The sequence below is a fragment of the Anolis sagrei genome, chromosome 1 (genome assembly GCF_037176765.1).
Source record: "Anolis sagrei isolate rAnoSag1 chromosome 1, rAnoSag1.mat, whole genome shotgun sequence".
NCBI classification, from domain to species: domain Eukaryota; kingdom Metazoa; phylum Chordata; class Lepidosauria; order Squamata; family Dactyloidae; genus Anolis; species Anolis sagrei.
In genome coordinates this window covers 59,508,956-59,530,963 of record NC_090021.1, presented here as the reverse complement: position 1 = coordinate 59,530,963, position 22,008 = coordinate 59,508,956, and the positions used below count along the sequence as shown (strand labels likewise).

At 41.5% G+C, this 22,008-nt stretch overlaps 2 protein-coding genes across 6 annotated transcripts in view; one reads left to right on the top strand and one right to left on the bottom strand.

Annotated features, from left to right (window-relative positions):
- Positions 1 to 6,427: 6,427 nt before the first annotated feature.
- Positions 6,428 to 19,851, top strand: COA6 (cytochrome c oxidase assembly factor 6). Of its 5 annotated transcripts, none has more exons than XM_060753841.2 (3): positions 6,428 to 6,522; positions 19,001 to 19,152; positions 19,503 to 19,851. In XM_060753841.2, exons 2-3 carry the CDS (start codon positions 19,009 to 19,011, stop codon positions 19,593 to 19,595), a joined length of 237 nt encoding a protein of 78 aa, XP_060609824.1. In that variant the 5' UTR covers positions 6,428 to 6,522; positions 19,001 to 19,008; the 3' UTR covers positions 19,596 to 19,851. The 5 variants fall into 5 exon arrangements, with proteins under 5 accessions (XP_060609824.1, XP_067321243.1, XP_067321234.1 ...); XM_067465142.1 differs by lacking the exon at positions 6,428 to 6,522 and adding an exon at positions 6,538 to 6,596; XM_067465133.1 differs by lacking the exon at positions 6,428 to 6,522 and adding an exon at positions 6,603 to 6,690.
- Positions 19,852 to 20,405: 554 nt separating this feature from the next.
- Positions 20,406 to 22,008, bottom strand: part of TARBP1 (TAR (HIV-1) RNA binding protein 1) — a 42,247-nt gene continuing 40,644 nt past the window's right edge. Inside the window, exons 29-30 of the mRNA XM_060753840.2 lie at positions 21,055 to 21,191; positions 20,406 to 20,741 (exon numbers count right to left, since the gene is read on the bottom strand). Of these exons, the coding sequence (XP_060609823.2) occupies positions 20,576 to 20,741; positions 21,055 to 21,191 (303 nt within the window). The 3' untranslated portion in view covers positions 20,406 to 20,575. The remainder of the gene's footprint in view (positions 20,742 to 21,054; positions 21,192 to 22,008) is intronic.

Below are 22,008 nucleotides of genomic sequence, written 5' to 3'. Positions count from 1 at the left end.
GCTCTCTCAATCATCCCATAACCATAATATTTTTTCTACAGGTTTCATTCCCTTCCTTTTCCCCTTAGGTATGCCTTACATTAAAAGCTAGATGGAATATGTGCATGCATGAAAAACACACATAGACAAATAGACTTGCTCAGGACATTTAACTCAGCCATGTGAAAAAATGAGTTATGTAACATCCTATTAGTCAGCAAGATCTCAATGACAGACAAAAAGGCTGAATGTGGATTTTCTATTTGCTCCTATTTCAAAGCTTGGACATTTATTCCAAAAAGCAAGCTAACAACATGGACCAGTGTGCACATATATTATTCTTATTCTTATTAGGATGCAAATTAAGCTAATGCTTAGCCACCCTTCTAGGATAACTGCCAGAATTAATCTGCATAGTTCAGATGAAATCTGTGAACCATTTGCTTATTGAAGTGTACATAAATCCAAATGAAGTGCACACAAGGATCAAAGGAAAACTGTTCACATTTCAGCTCCCTCAAAGTGTTTAGATGTAGACGGGACTAGGCACTTATCTTGTTCTTGTTTACACTAAAGAAAATGAGGTTTGTAAAACCTTTTAGGAAAATATATACAGTAGTCAAGCACTTCTCTGCAGCAGCCCATCACCCTCATGGATATTTCACTTCAATCAGAAACTCTTATCTTCACTCCCGGCCTTAGGCAGAAAACTTGCATTATCCTTATAAGTCACACAGACTTTATGACTGTAATTGTTAGCCCATTTTGGATTTTACTGTATTTCAATAAATATAGAAAACAGTTGTAGCACCAATGCAGTGAGGCACTTCAGTCCTTATCTTTGAAACTGTGGAGCAGAGTTCCTTTTTTCCTCATTGACATATAGTACAAGAGTGTCACAGGGGTTAGGGTGTATTCATTGCTTGCCACCACAGCAACGTGTTATTCAGTTCCCAAATCCTGCATGCAAATAACCTAAAATATTGATAGTGGTATATAGGTGCTCTTTTCTCAAATAATTATATAAAACCCATAACTAGAAAGTTACAAACATTATTTATTTATTTATTTAAAACATTTCTGCATTTAAAACATGTTCTGCATCCTGTAGGAGACCATCAAAGTGGCTATCTTCCATCACATCTCAAATCTGTGGGCCAATGAAAGCACCTTCTTTTATCTTTGCATCACTTATCTGCTGCAGATAAATTAAGGCTTCACTTTGCTTTTCATTGCCTTAAGAAAAATTCTTATTAGTCCGAGTTCAATGCAAGGAATATCTACTTTGGATCAACCATGTGCAACATTCTGCCATGGAATCAATTTATTGTGGGGAGGCCAGTCTTTGCTGATATAATGCAAATCTCTTGCTCGACTATCCAACTCGCAAAGGAAACAGCAATACTTTGTGCAACCAAGCTGCTGATCCAGTAGAATTGCAACTATCTTAAGGTCATCACACAAATTTCAATTGTGCTTTGAGTATTGAAGGCAGTTCAGCAGAAGTTGCATATTCTCATCTGATTCTTTCATATGAACAGCATGTCTGACAGGTATAGAAAGGTAAATATTGCCATTGTATAGCAAAAGAGCCTTCAAATTGATCGCTCAGGAGTACTTTGTGCTTTTCCTGCATGGCAGGGGGTTGGATTAGCTGGTCCATGTGGTCTCTTCCAGCTCTATGATGAATGAGTCAACAAACCATTCTGTTGGTCAGAGAGCATAAAATAATCAATTGATGTCACAGCAAAAGGTCACACTGTCAACTTGGCTAAAATATTTTGTCAAATCTTCATCACAGTGGAGAAATGTTGAGATTTTCATACCAGATAACAAATGATTCTGTCCTTGCAGCCTTGATCCAAGCAGCTCTGTCTGACTCTTCGATAAACCGATAAATCTCTGACCAGATCGTTCAGCTCTGCCTGAGATATTAAATAAGGATCGCTGGATGTTGGTAGCACAAAGTTAGGATCAGCATCAGCTTCCAACTGCATCTGATCACCATCATTACCTACCTTCTCATCTTCTAGTGTCCATGCAGTTGACATGCCCGAGCGTTTCTACATGATCTGAAATGTATTTTGATGGTATCTCAGCAGACTGAGTCTCTGTTACATGTTACATGATGTTGGTTATATGGCTGTCAAAAATATGAGCAATCTTTTTAAAAATCATGCAAATTACTGCTGAGAAATAAAATGTTTCATAATTTTGCAATAACTGTAACAGAAAATTGGCTGTTTCTCAAAAACCTTACATGGTGTGACAATTTTGAAGTGATTTATGTGATCAGCATCAAAAAATCTATTTGATAAACCAAAAATTGCAAAGGGAACAAAATACCCATTTTTCAGTGAAACTGGTCAAGTTACCTTTGAGCAAACCTGCATAGGATTCAAGTTAGCCACCTTATCGTCTTTGTTTTCCTGTAAGTATTTGGCTAGCCTTTCCACTTTGTGCTGATTGTAGAAGATATTGGATCTAAAGAACATCTTTGTCTACAGGCAATGCTCAGCATGAAGACTGGCAACTCAGCATGCAACTTTACAAAAGGAACTACGCACAAAAAACACATGAGAACAAAGCTGCCCTCAAATGAAACACTTTTCATACTAATGAAACACAATGACTACTGAAAAATGAGAGAGGTTTGCTACATGTAATGAAAAGCTAAATCAGTTATATTCTGCATTCAGCTTTACTAAAATATGAACATCTTTGTTGAAAACAATACATGACGCACGTTCTGTTTTTCACTGCTGCAGTCAGAATATGTATTGTTACCACCAAACAGCCCAGTGGTGGAAAGAACTACAGGGAGCTCAAGGATTTTTACCTGGGTTTGGTTTATTTTGAATGAGTCATTGGATGCTTATGGCATTTATAGGACACAAAATTTGTTTACACGTATAATCGGGGTGGGCATTGGTGGGGGTTCATAGCAATAATATTCCAATAGAATTTTCTCTTCTAATTCTGACAAAATCCTTACCAATTCTTGGTTCTTTGCCAATTCTGCAGAACCGGAAACATTGGTTGAGATATCCAAGGGATTATGTCATACCTCTTTTCAATCCTCTAGATTACAACTACTGGCAAGTAGTTAATGTCAAATACAGCTACTTATCCTAGATTAATTTTTGCCTGTTTATTATGTTTTCAAACTCAAAGATATATTAGGGGCAATATATTAGCATCAGCTAAAGTCAAAATGTAGCATCTTACCAAAGTGAGGCACAAACATGTAAGAGAAGCCCTCACTTAAATATTATGAGAACTCGAGATAATTCAAAACTGCAGTGCCTTGGTTCCCATAGAAACACAAGTCACTACTTCTTATTTTGCCACCAGTAGAAAGTAAAGATACCCGAGGTTCATAGCTTGCTCTTCTAGAGAGCAAATCTACCATTCTTGCATGCCCCAAAACTAACCTATGTCAAAATTAGCCTTTTATGTCAAATCAATACCAGGCATCAGTCCCTTTGATTTCCAAACAGACCAAAAGGTTATCATGTCCAAGCTGAACTCCAGATGTTTTGTTATCTGAGGCAAATAACAAATTCATACAGAATTGGACTGGCCTAGCCTGACCAATTCATTCTATTTTAATACCTCCTCTACACCTGAGAGGACTAGGTTAGTTTGGGTGGTATCTTGTGGCACATGCCCTTCTTATCATCCAAAAGGGGGGAATGGACCAGGAACAGCTGCTATTCTAATATCTGCCACCTGAGACTGTCAAATACTCAACAACCTGCTTCAAGGTAAGAACGTAACAACAGCATGCTCTCTCTTTAAGTGATATAATTGAGTCTGAAATACAAGGAGGATGCAGCAAGAAAAAATGATTACTAGGATGACTAGAGCAGATGTGTGTTTTAGGCTCCAACTACACTGAGCATTTAATGTATTTCAAATAGCTATTGAAGAAAATGGTTTTGATGAGGGGATGCTTACATAGGAAATCTGGAACCAGTTTGAGGCCCAGATGGCGAATACACAAACCAGAATACTGATACACATTAAGTACTCCCACTTTTGTGGAAGTATATTGTCTGGCTGCTGCAGGTAGAATCTAGCTTTGAGCTTTGAATACCAGCATTAAATGGCTGGTATTAAATGGTTAAAGGTGCATCTACACTGTAGTGTTAATGCAGATTGGCATTACGTTAACTGCCCAGGCTCAATGCTATGGGGTCACAGGAGTTGTAGGTTTTCAAGGTCTTTAGCCTTCTCTACCAGAGTATTAGTGCCTCACCAAACTACAGCTCCCAGGGTTTCAAAGTCATTGGAGTTCAAGTGGCATCAAACCGCATTAACTCTACATAGATGATCTCTAAATGTGAAGCTTGCTTCCAAAAGCTAACAAATCGACCTGAACAAATTTTACAGGAACCAGGAAAAAACGTGCTGAGGAAAGACATTCTTTTGCTATAAAATGTCATTTTCCAAGCTGCGTACCAGAGTGTTTTGATACATTTTGATAGCCTTGACCTGTATATAATATTCCAAGCCAACACTGCACGACCACCTGTAAGTAATTTTTCAATGTTTTTAACATTTGGTACCTTTTGGAAACAACCTCCACAAATAAGGCACTGTATAGATAAAATTGGAGTGTCAGGGGATCCCTCCCATGCCTTCCCATTTTGTCAGACCTTCAGCTTAAAAAGATCCCCTGCTTTAATATCTTTACCTTTGGGAGCATATGCTTATTTACATGGAAGAGGTAATGAGAGCAGTAGTTCTCAGGCTAGAGTATGCATGCGACACAGAAATAAACTTAATCACTTAGCTTCTTGCAAGTCTGTCAAGATATCTGTCAATCGTGTAAACCGTGACTTTTTGATAGCCATAGATATATGAATCTGTGACCAAACTGAGGAAGCTAAATAACAATTTCTATTCTTAATAAACAGCTGCTGTGTGGGACATCTATTTTGAACTGAAATGCATATACACCGGGCCTGGGCAAACTTGGGGCCTTCTGGTGTTTTGGACTTCAACTGCCACCATTCCTAAAAGTCTCAAGCCTTTTCCTTTTCCCACTCAGCCACTTAAATGGCTGAGGGAGAAAAGGAAGGGGCCTGAGACTGTTAGGAATGGTGGGAGTTGAAGTCCAAAAGGCTTAAGTGGCCGAGCGGGAAAAGGAAGGGCCTGAGGCTGTTAGGAATGATGGGAGTTGCAGTCCAAAAGGCTTAAATGGCTGAGGGGGAAAGGATGGGGCCTGGGGCTGTTAGGAATGGTGGGAGTTGCAGTCCAAAAGGCTTAAGTGGCTGAGGGGGGAAAGGAAGGCCTGAGGCTGTCAGGAATGGTGGGAGCTGAAATCCAAAAGGCTTAAGGGCTGAGGGGGAAAAGGAAGGGCCTGAGGCTGTTAGGAATGATGGGAGTTGCAGTCCAAAAGGCTTAAGGGCTGAGGGGGAAAAGGAAGGGCCTGAGGCTGTTAGGCATGGTGGGAGTTGCAGTCCAAAAGGCTTAAGTGGCTGAGGGGGGGAAGGAAGGGCCTGAGGCTGTTAGGAATGATGGGAGTTGCAGTCCAAAAGGCTTAAGTGGCTGAGGGGGGAAAGGAAGGGCCTGAGGCTGTCAGGAATGGTGGGAGTTGCAGTCCAAAAGGCTTAAGGGCTGAGGGGGGAAAGGGAGGGCCTGAGGCTGTTAGGAATGATGGGAGTTGCAGTCCAAAAGGCTTAAGTGGCTGAGGGGGGAAAGGAAGGGCCTGAGGCTGTCAGGAATGGTGGGAGTTGAAATCCAAAAGGCTTAAGGGCTGAGGGGGAAAAGGAAGGGCCTGAGGCTGTTAGGAATGATGGGAGTTGCAGTCCAAAAGGCTTAAGTGGCTGAGGGAGGAAAGGAAGGGCCTGAGGCTGTTAGGAATGATGGGAGTTGCAGTCCAAAAGGCTTAAATGGCTGAGGGGGAAAAGGAAGGGGCCTGAGGCTGTTAGGAATGGTGGGAGTTGCAGTCCAAAAGGCTTAAGTGTCTGAGGGAGGAAAGGAAGGGCCTCAGGCTGTTAGGAATGATGGGAGTTGGAGTCCAAAAGGCTTAAGTGGCTGAGGGGGGAAGGAAGGGCCTGGGGTTGTTAGGAATGGTGGGAGTCGCAGTCCAAAAGGCTTAAGTGGCTGAGGGGGGGAAAGGAAGGGGCCTGAGGCTCTTGGGAACACCTGAAGGCCCTAAGTTTGCCCAGGCCTGGTGTAGACACACCTTCTCATTCGTGATATTGCCTTATATGGAAGTTAACACCCTCTCTCCAAGCAGGTGGGTCAGAGGACCGCGCAGGATCACAAAGAGAGAGGTTGGAGAAGGGAAGGATTGCCCTAAGGAACTCCCTGAACCTTTTCCATTGGATCACAGGGGCACGAGGAGGCTGGCGCGTCTCTTAGCAACCAAGCGACGCTTCCGCTGAGGAGGTGCGCAGGCGCAATGAGCAACGCAGAGTCCTCTTCTCTCTTCCCCTCGCACTTACGCTTCCGCTCGAGCAGCCGCACGCTTCCGGTATGGGTCAGCTTGCCTTACATCCGGGCATTGCAAGCGGAGGCGGAAGTGTGACGGTAAGTGAACGCGGCAGTCGAGGGAGACCCTCTTTCGGAGGCAGCAGCACCATTGAGCACTCTGCATTCAGATTGTATAACGCCATGTAACAAAATGTGGGGGGAAAGTTTCTGTTTCTGGTTTGAAAGTTATTTCCTTTTTGATTGTGCAGTGCTTACTCCATAAAGGTAGTTATTATGGCTGCCACAAACTATGTTGTATTGGGTTGCTGTGAGTTTTCCGGGCTGTCTGGCCATGTTCCAGAAGCATTCTCTCCTGACGTTTCGCCCACATCTATGGCAGGCATCCTCAGATGTTTTAGGGTCTGTTGGAAACTAGGAAAAAGGGGTTTATATGTCTGTGGAATGTCCAGGGTGGGAGAAAGAACTCTTGTCTGTTTGAGGCAAGTGTGAATATTACAATTGGTCACCTTGATTAGCATTGAATAGTCTGGCAGCTTCAAAGCCTATAATATAAATAAAAATATACTATTATTGTGCTGTGCTAATAATATATTGTACATACATATATTGATAATAATGTAATATAATACAATATAATACTTGTGATGTCTCGGCCTGTTTATTTCTCAGTTGGACTGTTCCATTTTACCAAGTTTAGGGGAGAGCTTAGGTTCCCCCTAGAGGCCGAGTTCGGTTGGTGCAGCCCATTCTGACTCAGAGCCAGAATGGGCTGGTTATAGAACTTCGTTTCCCATTCTTTGTTAGTCTTAGCTTATAGATAGTTGCCAGATAGTGTCTGGTCTGGCCTAGCAATTTGAACAGGCCATCCTAATCACGTATTTGCCTTATAGATAGTATTTGCCTTAGAGTTTATAGATAGATAGTTTGTATTTGCCCTATAGATAGATAGTTATAGATAGATAGTTTAGATAGTACATACCCCAGAGTTTATAGAGTATTTACCTCATAGAAATTATAGTTGTTTTTTTACCTCAGATTCACACCTTTGTACATTGTTGTAATTCACCTTGATTATTTAGTAAAAAATTGTTAAACTTATTCTTGTTTGTAGAGTTTTATTTTGGGGGAATTATAGTAATTAGGGCATATCGATGGTCACTGGGAAAATAGCCAGACACATTTAGGTTTCTCATTAGATCTTCCTGGTGTGCCATCACAATACTAGTAATAATACAATATAACAATTGTATATTATATATTACATGTAATATTACTAATAATATTGCAGCATAGTGAACCTAGCAGTTCGAAAACATGCAAATGTGAGTAGATCAATAGGTACCGCTCTGGTGGGAAGGTAACAGCGCTCCATGCAGTTATGCTGGCCACATGACCTTGGAGTTGTCTATGGACAACACTGGCTCTTCGGCTTAGAAATGGAGATGAGCACCAACCCCCAGAGTCAGACATGACTGGACTTAATGTCAGGGGACAACCTTTACCTTTTATAGTGGTATAGTACAATATAATAATAATAATAATAATAATAATAATAATCTTTATTTATACCCTGCCACCATCTCCCCGAAGGGACTCAGGGCGGCTAATATGAGGCCAAGCCCAAATGAATGACAATAGAGCAAAAGTACATATAAACAAAACAACATCAAATAAAATACTTAATAATAACATAGTAATGAAATGAAAATAACAAAATCATAATAAAAAAACAAATGATAAAATGGTAATCTAATTAGAGTGAGGCCCATGGATAAAAATGGAAAGAAAGTGATAAATATATAGTAATATATAATACTAATATTGTGCTATGCTAATAATATTATATGTTGTATGTACATATAACTTGTAAGCCGCTCTGAGTCCCCTTCAGGGTGAGAAGGATGGGATATAAACATCATAAATAAATAAAGCCTGGCTGGGGGAATCCTTTGTTGCAATGTGTTAGCTGGCACTGATTGTTTCTTGTTTGGCATTCCCCTGATTTTTGAGTGTTCTTTATTTAAGCATGTGAACAATTTCAACAGAAAGGAGGAAACTATGAAAATGAACAAAATCTGGCTACTAATATTGAAAAACTCTAAAACCAGTAAATAAAGAACAACACTCAGAAAACAGGGGAATTCCAGGAGAGAATGCTTCTGGAACATAGAGCCCGGAAAACTCACAGCAACCAAGTGAAAGCCTTCTATAAGAGTTATTGAATTGGTTGAGACTCTGTGAGATATTCATTGGAAAACTGTAGCCAAATGTGCTGCATGATGACCTGCAGAAACAAAGATTTTGCAGTTTAATAAACCTTTTCTATGGTTTAGGAAATTACATTTATGACCCAGGAACAAAAATCGTGTTACAAAGTGTAATCTATTTCCTGACACATTTTAAATACAGGGAGTAGAGTGGGACTCCTTTCCTAGAACGTATTATGCAAATACAAAATATACCTACTGATTTCTGACCCAAATGCCTCAATTTTTCCTTCTTTCTTTTTCTCACTTAGATTAACAACATTCTGTATAAACAATATACAAAATAATGTTTATTTTACAAACACTTAGACCCACCACCTAGGCCTGAACAAGTATCATTTCCTTCACCTTCAATATATACATAAACAAACAAATGCCATATCCAGAATTCCTGTCCAACGAGGTTGTATTGTTTTCCCTTGTCACGCTCTAAGATGTATTTAATGAAAGGATTTTGGCCTGCATCAATAGGAGCATAGTGTCTAGATCTAAGGAAGTAATGCTACCCCTCTATTCTGCTTTGGTTAGACCACATCTGGAATATTGTGTCCAATTCTGGGCACCACAATTCAAGAGAGATATTGACAAGCTGGAATGTGTCCAGAGGAGGGCGACTAAAATGATCAAGGATCTGGAGAACAAGCCCTATGAGGAGCGGCTTAGGGAACTGGGCATGTTTAGCCTGAAGAAGAGAAGGCTGAGAGGAGATATGATAGCCATGTATAAATATGTGAGATGAAGCCACAGGGAGGAGGGAGCAAGCTTGTTTTCTGCTTCCTTGGAGACTAGGACGCGGAACAATGGCTTCAAACTACAAGAGAGGAGATTCCATCTGAACATTAGGAAGAACTTCCTGACTGTGAGAGCCGTTCAACAGTGGAACTCTCTGCCCCGGAGTGTGGTGGAGGCTCCTTCTTTGGAAGCTTTTAAGCAGAGGCTGGGTGGCCATCTGTCAAGGGTGATTTGAATGCAATATTCCTGCTTCTTGGCAGGGGGTTGGACTGGATGGCCCATGAGGTCTCTTCCAACTCTTTGATTCTATGATTCTATGAAAATTGGCCAATATTAATCAAATTCTGATCTTTTAATTTCCCCTCTAAGCATCCTCATTTCCATTGATAATTTGTCATTTAAAGCTATGTTCCATATCATGCTTCCAACCTGAGATTGATTACCATCTTTCAATTCCTTACAGTTATAAGCCTCACCACTGTAAGTAGAATAATCACCAATTCTTACTTTTCGATTTCTAAATTCAGTTTTGTGGCATCCAATTGTAATGCTAACCTAGCAATCGGGACAATCTTTAGTCTTTTAATATTACCAATTTCCTTAAATATCTTGTTCAAAAAATTCCTCAGCTGGGGACATCCTCGCCATAAATGAAAAGCTGTCCCTTCATGCATACCACATCTCCAGCAGTGGATACTGTGCTTATAGAACTGATGTAATTTAACAAGTGTGGTATATCATCTCCGTATGACTTTATATACATTTTATTTTAATCTTATCAACAGATTCTTAACCACTCTTCACTTTAGTACACTTTTCCAGTCAAGATTCATTAATGGTCCTAGATCTCCTTCCCATATGCGTTTTCTAACAAGTTCAACCCTATTTCCTCATCAACTAACCCATTGTATATTAATTAGCCCTTTCACAGATAATTCTTGCTTTTTAAATTTACATAGCCATTCTTCATAATTATTTAGCTCTACATAAGTTTTTTGCGGGACCCCCGGTGGCGCAGTGGGTTAAAGCACTGAGCTGCTGAGCTTGTTGATTGAAAGGTCGCAGGTTCGATTCCGGGGAGCGGCGTGAGCTTCCGCTGTCAGCCCTAGCTTCTGCCAACCTAGCAGTTCAAAAACATGCAAATGTGAGTAGATCAATAGGTACCGCTCTGGCGGGAAGGTAACGGCGCTCCATGCAGTCATGCCGGCCACATGACCTTGGAGGTGACTACGGACAACACTGGCTCTTCGGCTTAGAAATGGAGATGAGCACCACACCCCAGTGTCAGACATGACTGGACTTAATGTCAGGGGACTACCTTTACCTTTTTTCATAGGTTTTTACCTAACGAGTCCTTTTTCCATTTATATAGCTGCTGCCAACTTGTCAAATTTACCCTTTGAATTTGGTATCCATTCCTTCCAAGAAAGAGCAGTTTCTGCTTCTTCTGCGTGGTACTGTGAAATCCACACCTGTGGTATTTCCCTGCGTCCATGCAGCTGACTCGGATCTTTCTTGAAAGCTTTTCCTAATTAGGGACTCCAGCCCCGCCCATCTACTCCTAATAAAGCCAGGCAGCGGGGCTTGGGGCCTTAATTCCTTTTGTCCGCGAAAGCAGCAACAACTCGGTGTTCTCTCCTAAAACAACTATTGGTTTGACTCAAGGACTCCAGTTTGACTACTCTAACAGACAGCAATTCCAACTTTTGTTCTGGGACCTTTGTTTATCCTATTTAGGCTAGTGGGAGGACAAACCCACTCCCTCCCTCTAAAAAAAAAAAAAAAATGCCGTGTCCTCTGAGGCGCAGACTTTTTTGCCTTTGGCAATGGGCAGTAACTTACCTTCTTTTTCTTCTGTTCCCCTCGCTCAGAAAGCAGGAGGGAAGAAGATTTTTACCAGCCTACCACCCTTTCCAGACCCAGGAACTGGTAGAGCTTGTGGCAACAAACTGCCACTGTGGCTTTGTGCCAATAACTTTGTTTTGGGTTGCAGCCACGCCTCTCAGCTGTCTCTGTTTTTTTAAGGACAGCTTGCTCTCACTGCCCGTGCTTTCTCTGCCCCATTTACCCCAGCAGGCAGTGGACGCTGCAACGATCCCTGCCATGCTTTTGCCCCCCTCAGGGGAGGGGAGGCTCAAGGCAGCCACGCCACCTGTGTGAGTGATGGCTAGCCAAGGCTTGCCTCCACGCCCATGGCATATAACGCCTTGGAGGGGCCTTTGGGTTGCAACAATTCCTGCCATGCATTTGCCCCCCTCAGGGGAGGGGAGGCTCAAGGCAGCCACGCCACCTGTGTGAGTGATGGCTAGCCAAGGCTTTGCCTCCACGCCCATGGCATATAACGCCTTGGAGGGGCCTTTGGGTTGCAACAATTCCTGCCATGTTTTTGCCCCCCTCAGGGGAGGGGAGGCTCAAGGCAGCCACGCCACCTGTGTGAGTGATGGCTGCCAAGGCTTTGGGTCTAAGCCCATGGAATATAACTCCTTGGAGGGGCCTTCGGGCTACTATCCTCCCTCTGCGTCATGCTGGCTGGGAGCTTCAGTGACGGCTCAGAATGTAAGTACTGTGTCTTTGGACCCCATCTCCACTTGGCCCATGCCTCAACAGGTAGGTTGCTACTCTTTTGCATAGGCAAACTGCACCCTCCTTTCCTTTTCAAGGATTTGTAGTCCCTTCTTTTGGTTTTCAGGAGTTTATTAAAACTTTTTCCTAAGCTCATTCTGGTGCTTCCTTCAGCTGCAACCAGTCAATGAGTCTGATGTAGATTCTGACTCCTATGAGTAGCAGATTTCTCCTACTCTTGAGGAGGACTTTTCCATCCCAGCTTCCTTAGGGGATGTGTTACCTAATTTTTCCTCCTTGATTGCTTAGAGGATCTGCTTTTCTCAGTTGAGCAACAGCAGAAACAAGCTCCAAGTACAGTTCTCCCAGTTCTCCCAGCACTTCCATATTCGCTTAAGCTTGGAGAAAAACAAAGGGCAACTCCTGTATCTGTGTCTGGAATTTCTAAGTTTGTAACTGCACTTTACTGCATACGCACCTTTTCAGCAGAGTGGTTAGTTAAGCCTACTAAACTGAACTTTATTGTGGTCAAAGTTGTTTAATCCACTGTGATAAGAAGATCCACCCCACTGCTAGCCTATTTACTTGCATGATTCATTACCATGCTTGTCTGGCAGCCTCTCAGGTGCTCTTGTGGCATAGCTCAGCACCTTATTTGGATCTTCTTCCCCTACAACATCAACAGATCCCAAGGGCTTTCTGTCAGTAGTATCTCACCTTAGCTTCTCATCACAACGCTACGGCTAAGCACAGCACCGATACAGTACTAAGGTGTTTGCTGCTGTTGCAGCAGCCATCCACCAGCATGTGTAGATCCTCTACCCTCTCCAAAGTAGGCAGACCAATGGCAGGATAACTGCCCATGGCAGAACATAGCCTGCTTCTAAGTTTGGCTTTTTACCACAATCTAGCCTAGATTGTGGTGGCCAGCCCCTCAGCTTAATTATCCAGGGGTGACAACAAACTAAAGGGAAAGAAGAAGATCAGGGCCAATAGTTTTTTCGCATGCATTTTCTCTTCTTTCATAGCCTCCAACCCTTCAGCTCCAGTTTTTGGAGCTCCACCTCATCATTTTTAGGTGCATGGCATTAGATCTCTTCTCACTCATGGGTGTTGGAGATTACAGAGCATGTTTATGCAATTGAATTTTTCAAACTGTCCCCAGTAGGGACTCTACGGGCCACTCCTCCTCCTGTGTTATAGCAGGAGGTAATTACTTGTTTCAAAGGAGCAGTAGCTTCTTTACATCTTTCTATGTTTCCTTCTTTTTCTTTTTCCCCAGCTGTTTTTTGGTTTCCAATAAAGGCAGTGGGCTTTGGCCAGGTTTGGACCTTACAGGATTTTATGCATATATTGCATATTGCAAATTTCAGGTATTGTCATTACCAACCATCCCTCCTCTGTTATCCAGCAAGACATGGTTCAGTAGCATTGATTTGAAGGATGCCTTTTTTCATGTGGTATTAGACCACAAGACGGTAGATTTTTGTCACTTTTTACTAGCAGTCAGGTTTTTTCATTTCAAGTTCTTCATTCTGGTATCTCCACAGCTCCACAGGTGTTACTAAGGAGATGGCTGTATGCCGGCTCATCCCTGGGTGCACGGGGTAGTAGTTTCCCCCTATATTTATGGCTGGTTGCTGGTGCACAGTCCTGTGAGTATCTACAGAGGAACATTCACTTTACTCTGTTTTTATAGCAGACGCTTGGTCTTTTTATCAACAAGGTAAAATCTCTTCTTCAGCCTATCCAAACAACCAATTCATGGGGCCTGTATTGGACTCTTGGCATGCAAGGACCTACTTGCTAGAAGACAGGTTTCTGAATCTGCATTCATTAGCTCTTTGAGTCTGGCAGACGCCATACATCCATGCCAAGGATGTCCAGTGCTTTTTGGGACACATGGCATTCACCACAGCTGCCACTCCTTTCTCCTGTTTGCACCTTCGGCCTCTCCAGAATTGGTTTCTTCGGGCACTTCATCCCATGCAGGATGAGCCCAATGAATGTGTCATTGTCCCTTTAGCCATCCACAGGTCTCTCAACTAGTGGACTCATCGCTCCAATCTCTGTGTGGGCGATGTTAGCAACCGACACTTCCCTCTCAGTGTGGTGAGCTCACCTCAAGGGTCACACCATCCATGGTCCTTAGGCGGCCATAGAGGACATGGAGCACATCAACTATTTGGAGTTACTCGCAGTAGAAATGGCACTGCACCTTATCTGTCATTTGCTCATGGACAGTATTGTCCAGCTTACCACCACCACCACGATTGTGATTTGCTTGCCCTCATCATCAGAATCTGGGACTGGTATACCATAACCATCAGTGCCATTCATCAAGAACTCTCTTGCTGGCTCCCTTAGTCAGACAGTTTATACTGACCACTAATGGTCCCTTCATCCTTCCCAGGCATGGGAACTCTTTGTCAGATGGCAAACTCCCCTTCTGGACTTGTTTGCCTCTCCCGCCAACATGAAGTGCCAATTCTTTGGAGCACGTCTTACCTCCACCAGACAGGCTGTTGGGAGATGCCTTCCTCCTGGATTGGACATCCACCCTCCTGTACATCTTTCCACTATTGCCAGTGCTGTCCAGCGTGGTCTCTCGTCTTCAAGCAGAGCAAGTAGATTGCATTCTCATCACACCATGGTGGCCCCGCCAGCCATGGTTTGTCATTCTGCTCCAACTTGCAGGCAGCTGTTACATTCAGTTGCCACTCAGACCAGACTTGCTGGCTATGGGCAACAGCCCAGTCCCGTACTCCCAGGTCACTCAGTTCCGGTTGACGGCGTGGCAGCTCCAGCCTCAGCCCTCTCTCAACCAGTAAAGGGCATTTTGGACCTTGCCCTGAGCCCTGCCACTAAACATTGTTACATTTGTAAGTGGTGTCATTTTTGCATTTTTTCACAAAAGCAAGGGGTTCAGCCTCTGTCTGCTTCCACTTCCCTCCTCCTGGATTTTTTGATCTCTCTGTCAGATTCAGGACTCTCATTATCATTCTTGAAGGTCAATCTGGCAAATATAGATTCGTTTAGAAGCGAGCATTCTCTTCCCTCTCCTTTATCCGATCCTCTTGTAAAGAGATTTCTGCAAGGCTTTACAAATTTCTGGCCCCAAGTAGGCCTGTGCCCCCCTTGGAGGTTGGAAATTGTTCTTTCCGCCCTTACGAAACCACCATTTGAGCCAATTGTCACTTCTGACATGTTCCATCTATCATGGAAAACGGCATTTTTAGTGCCTATTACTTTTGCTTGTCGCACTAGCGAGCTTATGGCTCTTGAGTCGATAGTCCTTACCTGAAATTTCATAAGGATGTCATGCTGGGCACAGACATTTCCTTCTTCCCTAAGGCAGCATCATAGTTTCATATGTCTCAGGACATTGTCCTTCCAACCTTATTTCCAAATCCTTCTACTCCCCTGGAGCAGTCTTTGCACCTTCTTGATGTGCGGAGGGCTCTTGCTTTTTATGTCCACCGCACAGCTCCATTACGGAAGTCCCTACGACTTTTTGTTAAGTACCGTAGGGATACTGTGGGCCTTCCTGTTTCTACCCAGAGGTGGCGACCTGGATAGTTGCAGCTATCCGGCTAGTTTGCGAAATGGCAGGACTGGACTTACCTGTTCAGATCCATGCTCATTCCACTAGAGCATTGGCACCCTCCATGGTTTTTTTTGCACAGTGTGCCTCTGCATGATATCTGTCGAGTGGCCATATGGTCAACACCGCATACTTTTGTCTCCCATTATAAATTGGATTTAGCTGCCAAGAAGGAGACGGCTTTTGGGAGAGCGGTACTTTTTTCTGCACTAGCATGACACCCGCCATCCGTGGGACTGCTCGCTAGTCTACCACAGGTGTGGATTTCACAGTACCACGCAGAAGAAAGTAAGGTTGCTTACCTGTAATCATGTTTCTTCTAGTGGTAACTGTGAAATTCACACAACCCGCCCATCCTCCCCACATTTTGTCATGCCTTTTATCTCTGACTGTCTTTCGCGGTACGGAATTAAGGCTCCAAGCCCCGCTGCCTGGCTTTATTAGGAGTAGATGGGCGGGGCTGGAGTCCCTAATTAGGAAAAGCTTTCAAGAAAGATCCGAGTCAGCTGCGTGTACGCAGGGAAATACCACAGGTGTGAATTTCACAGTTACCACTAGAAGAAACATGATTACAGGTAAGCAACCTTACTTTCCACTAATTTTTTTTAACTTTAACTCTGGGAAATGCTCCAATAAAACTATTGGAGTTAGCGGAGAAACTCCTGGCCATAGCTTATTTTTAAAACCAATCAATATCTCCATAATATCTTTAGCCAGGTTATTCTTACATCCCTTAATAACTTTACCTATTTTTGATATTAAAAACATTTCCCCATAATTTCCTGGACAGCATATGCCTTTAAATTCCCGCCAGATTAATTTAGGTTCTGAGAGGGACCTAAACACTCCCTTTATTGTATGTGTCTGATAGTAAGTTTTTAACTCTGGTATTCCCAATCCCCCTAATTTCTGAGAAATGTTATCATAAGCCTCTCGTTAGCGTACATCTTCTTGTTCCATTACTCCTGGGGTGGTTGACTATTTTCTGCCATTTTTTAAAATAAACATTGGTAATTTAATGGGTAACATTACAAAGAAAGTTGAATTTAGATAATACTTTCATTCAAAAAATGTCAATGAAAGATTTAGTTTCCCTGAATAACCTTTCAAAATTTAAATTTTATAAACTCTAAGTAGTTAATAGATACCATGACTCCCAAGTACCTAATATTGCTTTCAATCTTGACCTTAGATTGATTCACTATTTTCTCTTTATCCTTTCCTTCCAGGTTTATTATCAGTACCCCCATTTTCTTACAATTAATATTTAAACTTGTTATTTTTCAAACTGTTTTATGTACTTTAATCCGATCTAGTACAATATCTGGATTCCTGACAGTCAAAAGCATATCATCCTCAAATAGGCTGATTTTGATTTTGTTGTCCACATCCAATCCTTATATCTCATCTTCCCTGGTTGCATATAAATAGTACAGGGGAAGAGGGCAACCCTATTTTACTACTTGCTTAATACTAAAAGGTTTGGTACCCAAATCATTAATTATAACTTCTGCCCTGTTATATGTTGGAAACCCTCCATTTTTCAAGGTGTGAACCTTAATAAAAAAATTGACCCTTTTGGCATCTATTTTGCTTGACTTAGCCTAGTTAAGAAAAGATTGTGCAGGTTTCCAACCCCAAAGAGCACTTTCTTCTGGGATGGGTCATCAACACATGGACAGAAGATGCCTTTTGTGTGATATCTCCTTATTTAGTCAATAGGAAACTGCAGACTGAGCCACATCCCTGCCCTTTGAGCAATTATATCAAAGAGAGGCGTCAATTTCTCCTTAGGCAGAAAGATCATGAGATGATACTAGCAGCTACTTGAGATAAGCCATTGTTCTCGTGTCAGCCATGTTCCCACCTATAATAGATAGTAGAAGGCATCTCACATCTGTGTGGATTTTCCGTTGTCCTTTGTTTTCTCTAAACTTCTTGTAATAAATATTCTTCTCTGCTTGATCAAGAAACACCTGTGTCTTTTGAGCCTATCAAGCTGATTGACCTAGATTGGGGGGGGGGGGCAGCCTCTGACATCCATGGCGTGGGCCCTTCATGTTTTGCAGGTCCTCATTTTGCTCTCTGTGACAGGATAAATCTGCAATGGCTAAGGAACATGGAGTCTTCCAGATTTTGGAGTCCCCAGTATCCACCACCATTCACTGTAGAACCTAGCACTGATGTATGTTCAGCAACAAGTGAAGTTTTTGTACTTCCCTATTTTTTTCCTAAGTGAAGGGATATAAATTCACTTTTTTTTCAATTATAGAGTTGAGTAGTTCACATTGATCACATGTAAAATAATCTGTCAGACTAGTAATGCTAAAAAGGAAGGAGAATGTAGCAAATCCCTAGCATTAGATGCCTACAAGCTTCTTACAAACATATCTGACAATCTGATGTTATCTTGGGTGCTTAATATGGATTGTAAGCTTTTGTAGAGATTCTGTTTTTCAGTGCAGCTTAGTATGCTGTTTGCTAATGCAATGTTAAGTATTAAATGGGAGCAGTCTTAAAATTCCAGTCACCAATTCATCAACATTTTGTGGGCCCTTGTTATCTTAGGCAGAAAATACTAAAAAATGTGGAAAGTTGAATTGTATTTTTAATTAAAATTTGAATCCTTCAAACATCAGTATTTCTAATTGACCTAAAAATCTGTGAAATGAAGACAAACAGCAGGAATCATGTGGCTTTCCAGATGTTGGATTGCAGATCCCAGTAGACTAGTAAAGCCAATTGTGATGAGTAATGGGAGCTAGAGGTCAGCACCCTGCGGATTGCATAATTTCCACACCAGTCCTAGCCCCTCCATGTATTAATAAGCAATAATATAGTGGCAGGTGAAACAGACGAGCATTGCATCCTTTAAGAGTTGTTGTATCTCCAATTTAGCTGAAAAACTCAAAGCTTCAAATCAGGGATCAAGAACAGACAGACATGGTCAGAATTCCTTAGAGCATTTATGGATTCTTGCCACTTGCTGCAGAGTTTGTACAGTGTATTTCAATGCAGATGCTGAACAGGCTGCTGTTAGAAAATAAACTGGAGGTTATTAGTCTTTCTAGTATTGCCACTTTTTTTGCTGATAGGCCAACTTACCCAACTCCAGCTGTTCTCCTCTAAATCAAAAAGCCAGGACCTGAAAAAAGTAGTTCAGGATTCTGATTTCTGATGAAACCCTCTGACATTTGTTTTTCCAATTGTTTATGAATAATTTATTTGTTAATAACGTATTATAACTCAGTAATTTTTAAGCAGTCAGGCACCTTTTCTTATTAATGAACGATGACACTAACATATTGTCCAAAATTGTTTTCAAATGTTTAAAAAAGACTATTAGAAGACATATTCCTAGATACTAAAAAAATCATTGTCAATGGAAGCATATTTTTTTTGTTCCTAGTGACAGAAATGTCAGCACCATCAATGAAGGAAAGGAAGGTGTGCTGGGAAGCCCGGGATGAATATTGGAAGTGCTTAGATGAAAGTATGGAGGATGCATTTAAGTGTGAGAAGCTTAGGTGCTCTTTTGTAAAAGCATGTCCACAGCAGTGGGTAAGTAGGACTTGAACCCTGAAGCGTGACAATTGCCAGATATGGGAGGTTTTTGGATGGAATAGAAGGACACATGTACTAACTGAACAGGATACTGGCCACAATTGCAATTCAGCCACTTTCGGGAGAGATCAAGCAGGATATAAATAAATAAAATAAAAATAAAATAGTAGATTTAATCCTCTGATATATGTGTAATCTCACAATTAAGGAAGTCATGTAAACTGTTCAATATAGACATAACTAATATAATTATTAATGAAACAATAGTCAAAGATGGTTTCAGTTTTTCTTGTTACACTAGAATTCTGCTTAGTCTGGTTTTCTAACAATGATCTTATTCAAAACAGGTTAAATACTTTGATAGAAGAAGAGATTATTTAAAATATAAAGCACAGTTGGAAACAGGAGAATTTCAGCCTTCAGAGACAACCAAGACATAGCTCTTCGACACAAAGGAGGTTGCAGAAGCAGCAGCAGCAGCAGCATGAAACCTCGAGTGTCAACAGCAGTAAAGGACAGTGACAGCATCTAAATAAAGTGCAAGCCAATGTGTTTATCTGGTATTGATACGAAGGCTCAAGCTCACCTTTCTTGAAAGTGCTTGCCGAAGAGGCACACCCACTATAATGACTGAAAATTCGCCACCACGAATACAGCATAAATAGGTGTGCCGATTAAACTAAGTAATGCTCAGAATCCACTACTTTTCTTCTTTTGTACTGCTTTCCCTCTTATTGGAGCTTTCTCGTGCATCTTGGATATTACTTTCTTAAAGAGAAAGCTGAATAGTTTGTACAATTCTGCTAGACAGCAAATGAGTGTGCACACTTACCCACTGAATTTAATCTTCATCAAACAGCAGCTGTTATGGTTACAGTATTGTTTTGACAGTTTATGTATATAGCTTGAGCCAGTATTTTATGTATTTGTGTGTGTTGGGGGGGGGGGATTCATTAATTGGGCATATGCAAACATTAAAATCTCAGGTCCAAGATCATATTAAGCTGATGGCTTCTTATGAACTCCTCATATGGCATCTGCAACCATGTGGAACCAATACATCTTTGACTATGTTCAGAGTGAGACCACAGCAGAGGCAGAGGAACAGTACCACTTGCCTCAGTTCCATATTAATTCTGCACCAGTGAGTGAAAGGCTGCTGTGTTACAGTCATTTGAGCTCACTCACAGAAAAACTAGTGGTTATGATTTGAAGCATCATGAATGAGATTAGGAGAAGCACCAAGAAACTCATACTGAAAAGGCATTTATTGAATAATTTTAATCAGTCATGATTTAAGGCATTTACATTATTTTAAAAAGGGTTTTACAAAATATAAAGCATGAAGAGTGATATTTATAATCACTGCTTGGATTTTGTAGCACCATCAGAGCAGCAGTTTTAACAAGAACTGTGGCATTCATCTTGATTCCTTCTCTTTGAGAATCTGCTGCCGAGTATATTCCCAAATAAGCAGAGCTCCACTTACATGGACATTAAGTGACCGAATAACTCCTTGTTGTGGAATTTCCACGCAAGTGTCCAACTGCTGGATCAGGTTTGCAGGAATTCCTTCATGTTCATTTCTGATCAGAAGAAAACCACAAATACGCATTCCAGTTAGCATTAAGGAACCACACAAATAAGTAACAGTATTCCATATAGAGAATATAACTGTGTACAGAAAGAACCTGGTTCCATTACTGCAAGCAGACACTCCCCCCAGTCTTTCCATTAACCAAAAAGAAACGTCTCCAAAGAAAATATTGCAACCTTTTGCCTTATAGCAAATTGGGGTATCATAACGAGCATTTTCCATGTTCCAGCTGTGCAGTTCTCAGCTTTGACTATGAAACAGATATTTGGGAAAACGTGACTAAGAAAGCTCTTCTCATTTACCCAAGCAGCAGCAGAGATTTCTCTGGAAAGCTGTATTCTGTTAGATCGCAACTCTTGGCTGTTTGCTCAACACCTATTATAGTGTAGCCTTCAATTTTCTTCTGCTCCAAGTAATCAACAAGCTGAAATGGCTTAACCTGCATATTAAAAAGTGAGATGAGTATAGATGTTTTAAAAATTAAAAAATCAATATATTGCAGATGTGTCATACATCAGAACATGATTTGATTCTTCAAAAGGCTGATAAGTTAAATCCTTGCGAAGACTGATTCAGCCACACCACTATATTTTATCAATATGAACAAAAGAAAAATCATTCTGGATCAGCTGGTGATCTATGTCTTCAACTTCTGAGAAAGGTCAGTGAAATATTTCTAAAACCTCAAATCAAGGCATGAACCAGTAACCTTCCTTCTCTCACTGCCCCTTTCCCCTGATAAGCCACAGCACCCAGCTATTTTTTAAAAAAGTTTTATACCCTGCCCTTTAGCCCAAAAGGCTCTCAGAATAGCCTAAGGCTTATGTATTGTTGATTTCACAGATTCCTGCCCTCAAGATTATAACCTAAATAAGACACAAAAACATAAGGAATGGGGGTGGAGGGGAAAAAGATGAAGTCCAGCAGAAACCAGTCTTTCATTTGTTGCTGGTACTGAGGGCCAATGGACCCATGTGCCTGCCTCTTTTATACTTCCTTTAAAGCAGTGGTTCCCAACCTGTGGGCCGTGAGACCTAAAATAAGATCCGAGGCGCTAGATTATTAAATATAGTTTTCTGTGGGCGAGCAGATGGCAACTACTGGATGGCATATGTTCTGTATCAGGAACTAGAGCTGATGTGCTCTATCCAATGCACTTTTCTGAATCAGCACCCCAAATAACCAAACCAAATCTAAAGTTGATTAAAAACTGATTTGTAACCCTTTTGGTACTAATGTTTGAGAGTGGTTCCTGG

Coding starts and splice junctions, on each gene's coding strand:
- COA6 (XM_060753841.2), top strand. CDS start 19,009: ATGTCAGCACCATCAATGAAGGAAAGGAAGGTGTGCTGGGAAGCCCGG. Junction 19,153..19,502: donor AAGCATGTCCACAGCAGTGG/GTAAGTAGGACT, acceptor TATTCAAAACAG/GTTAAATACTTTGATAGAAG.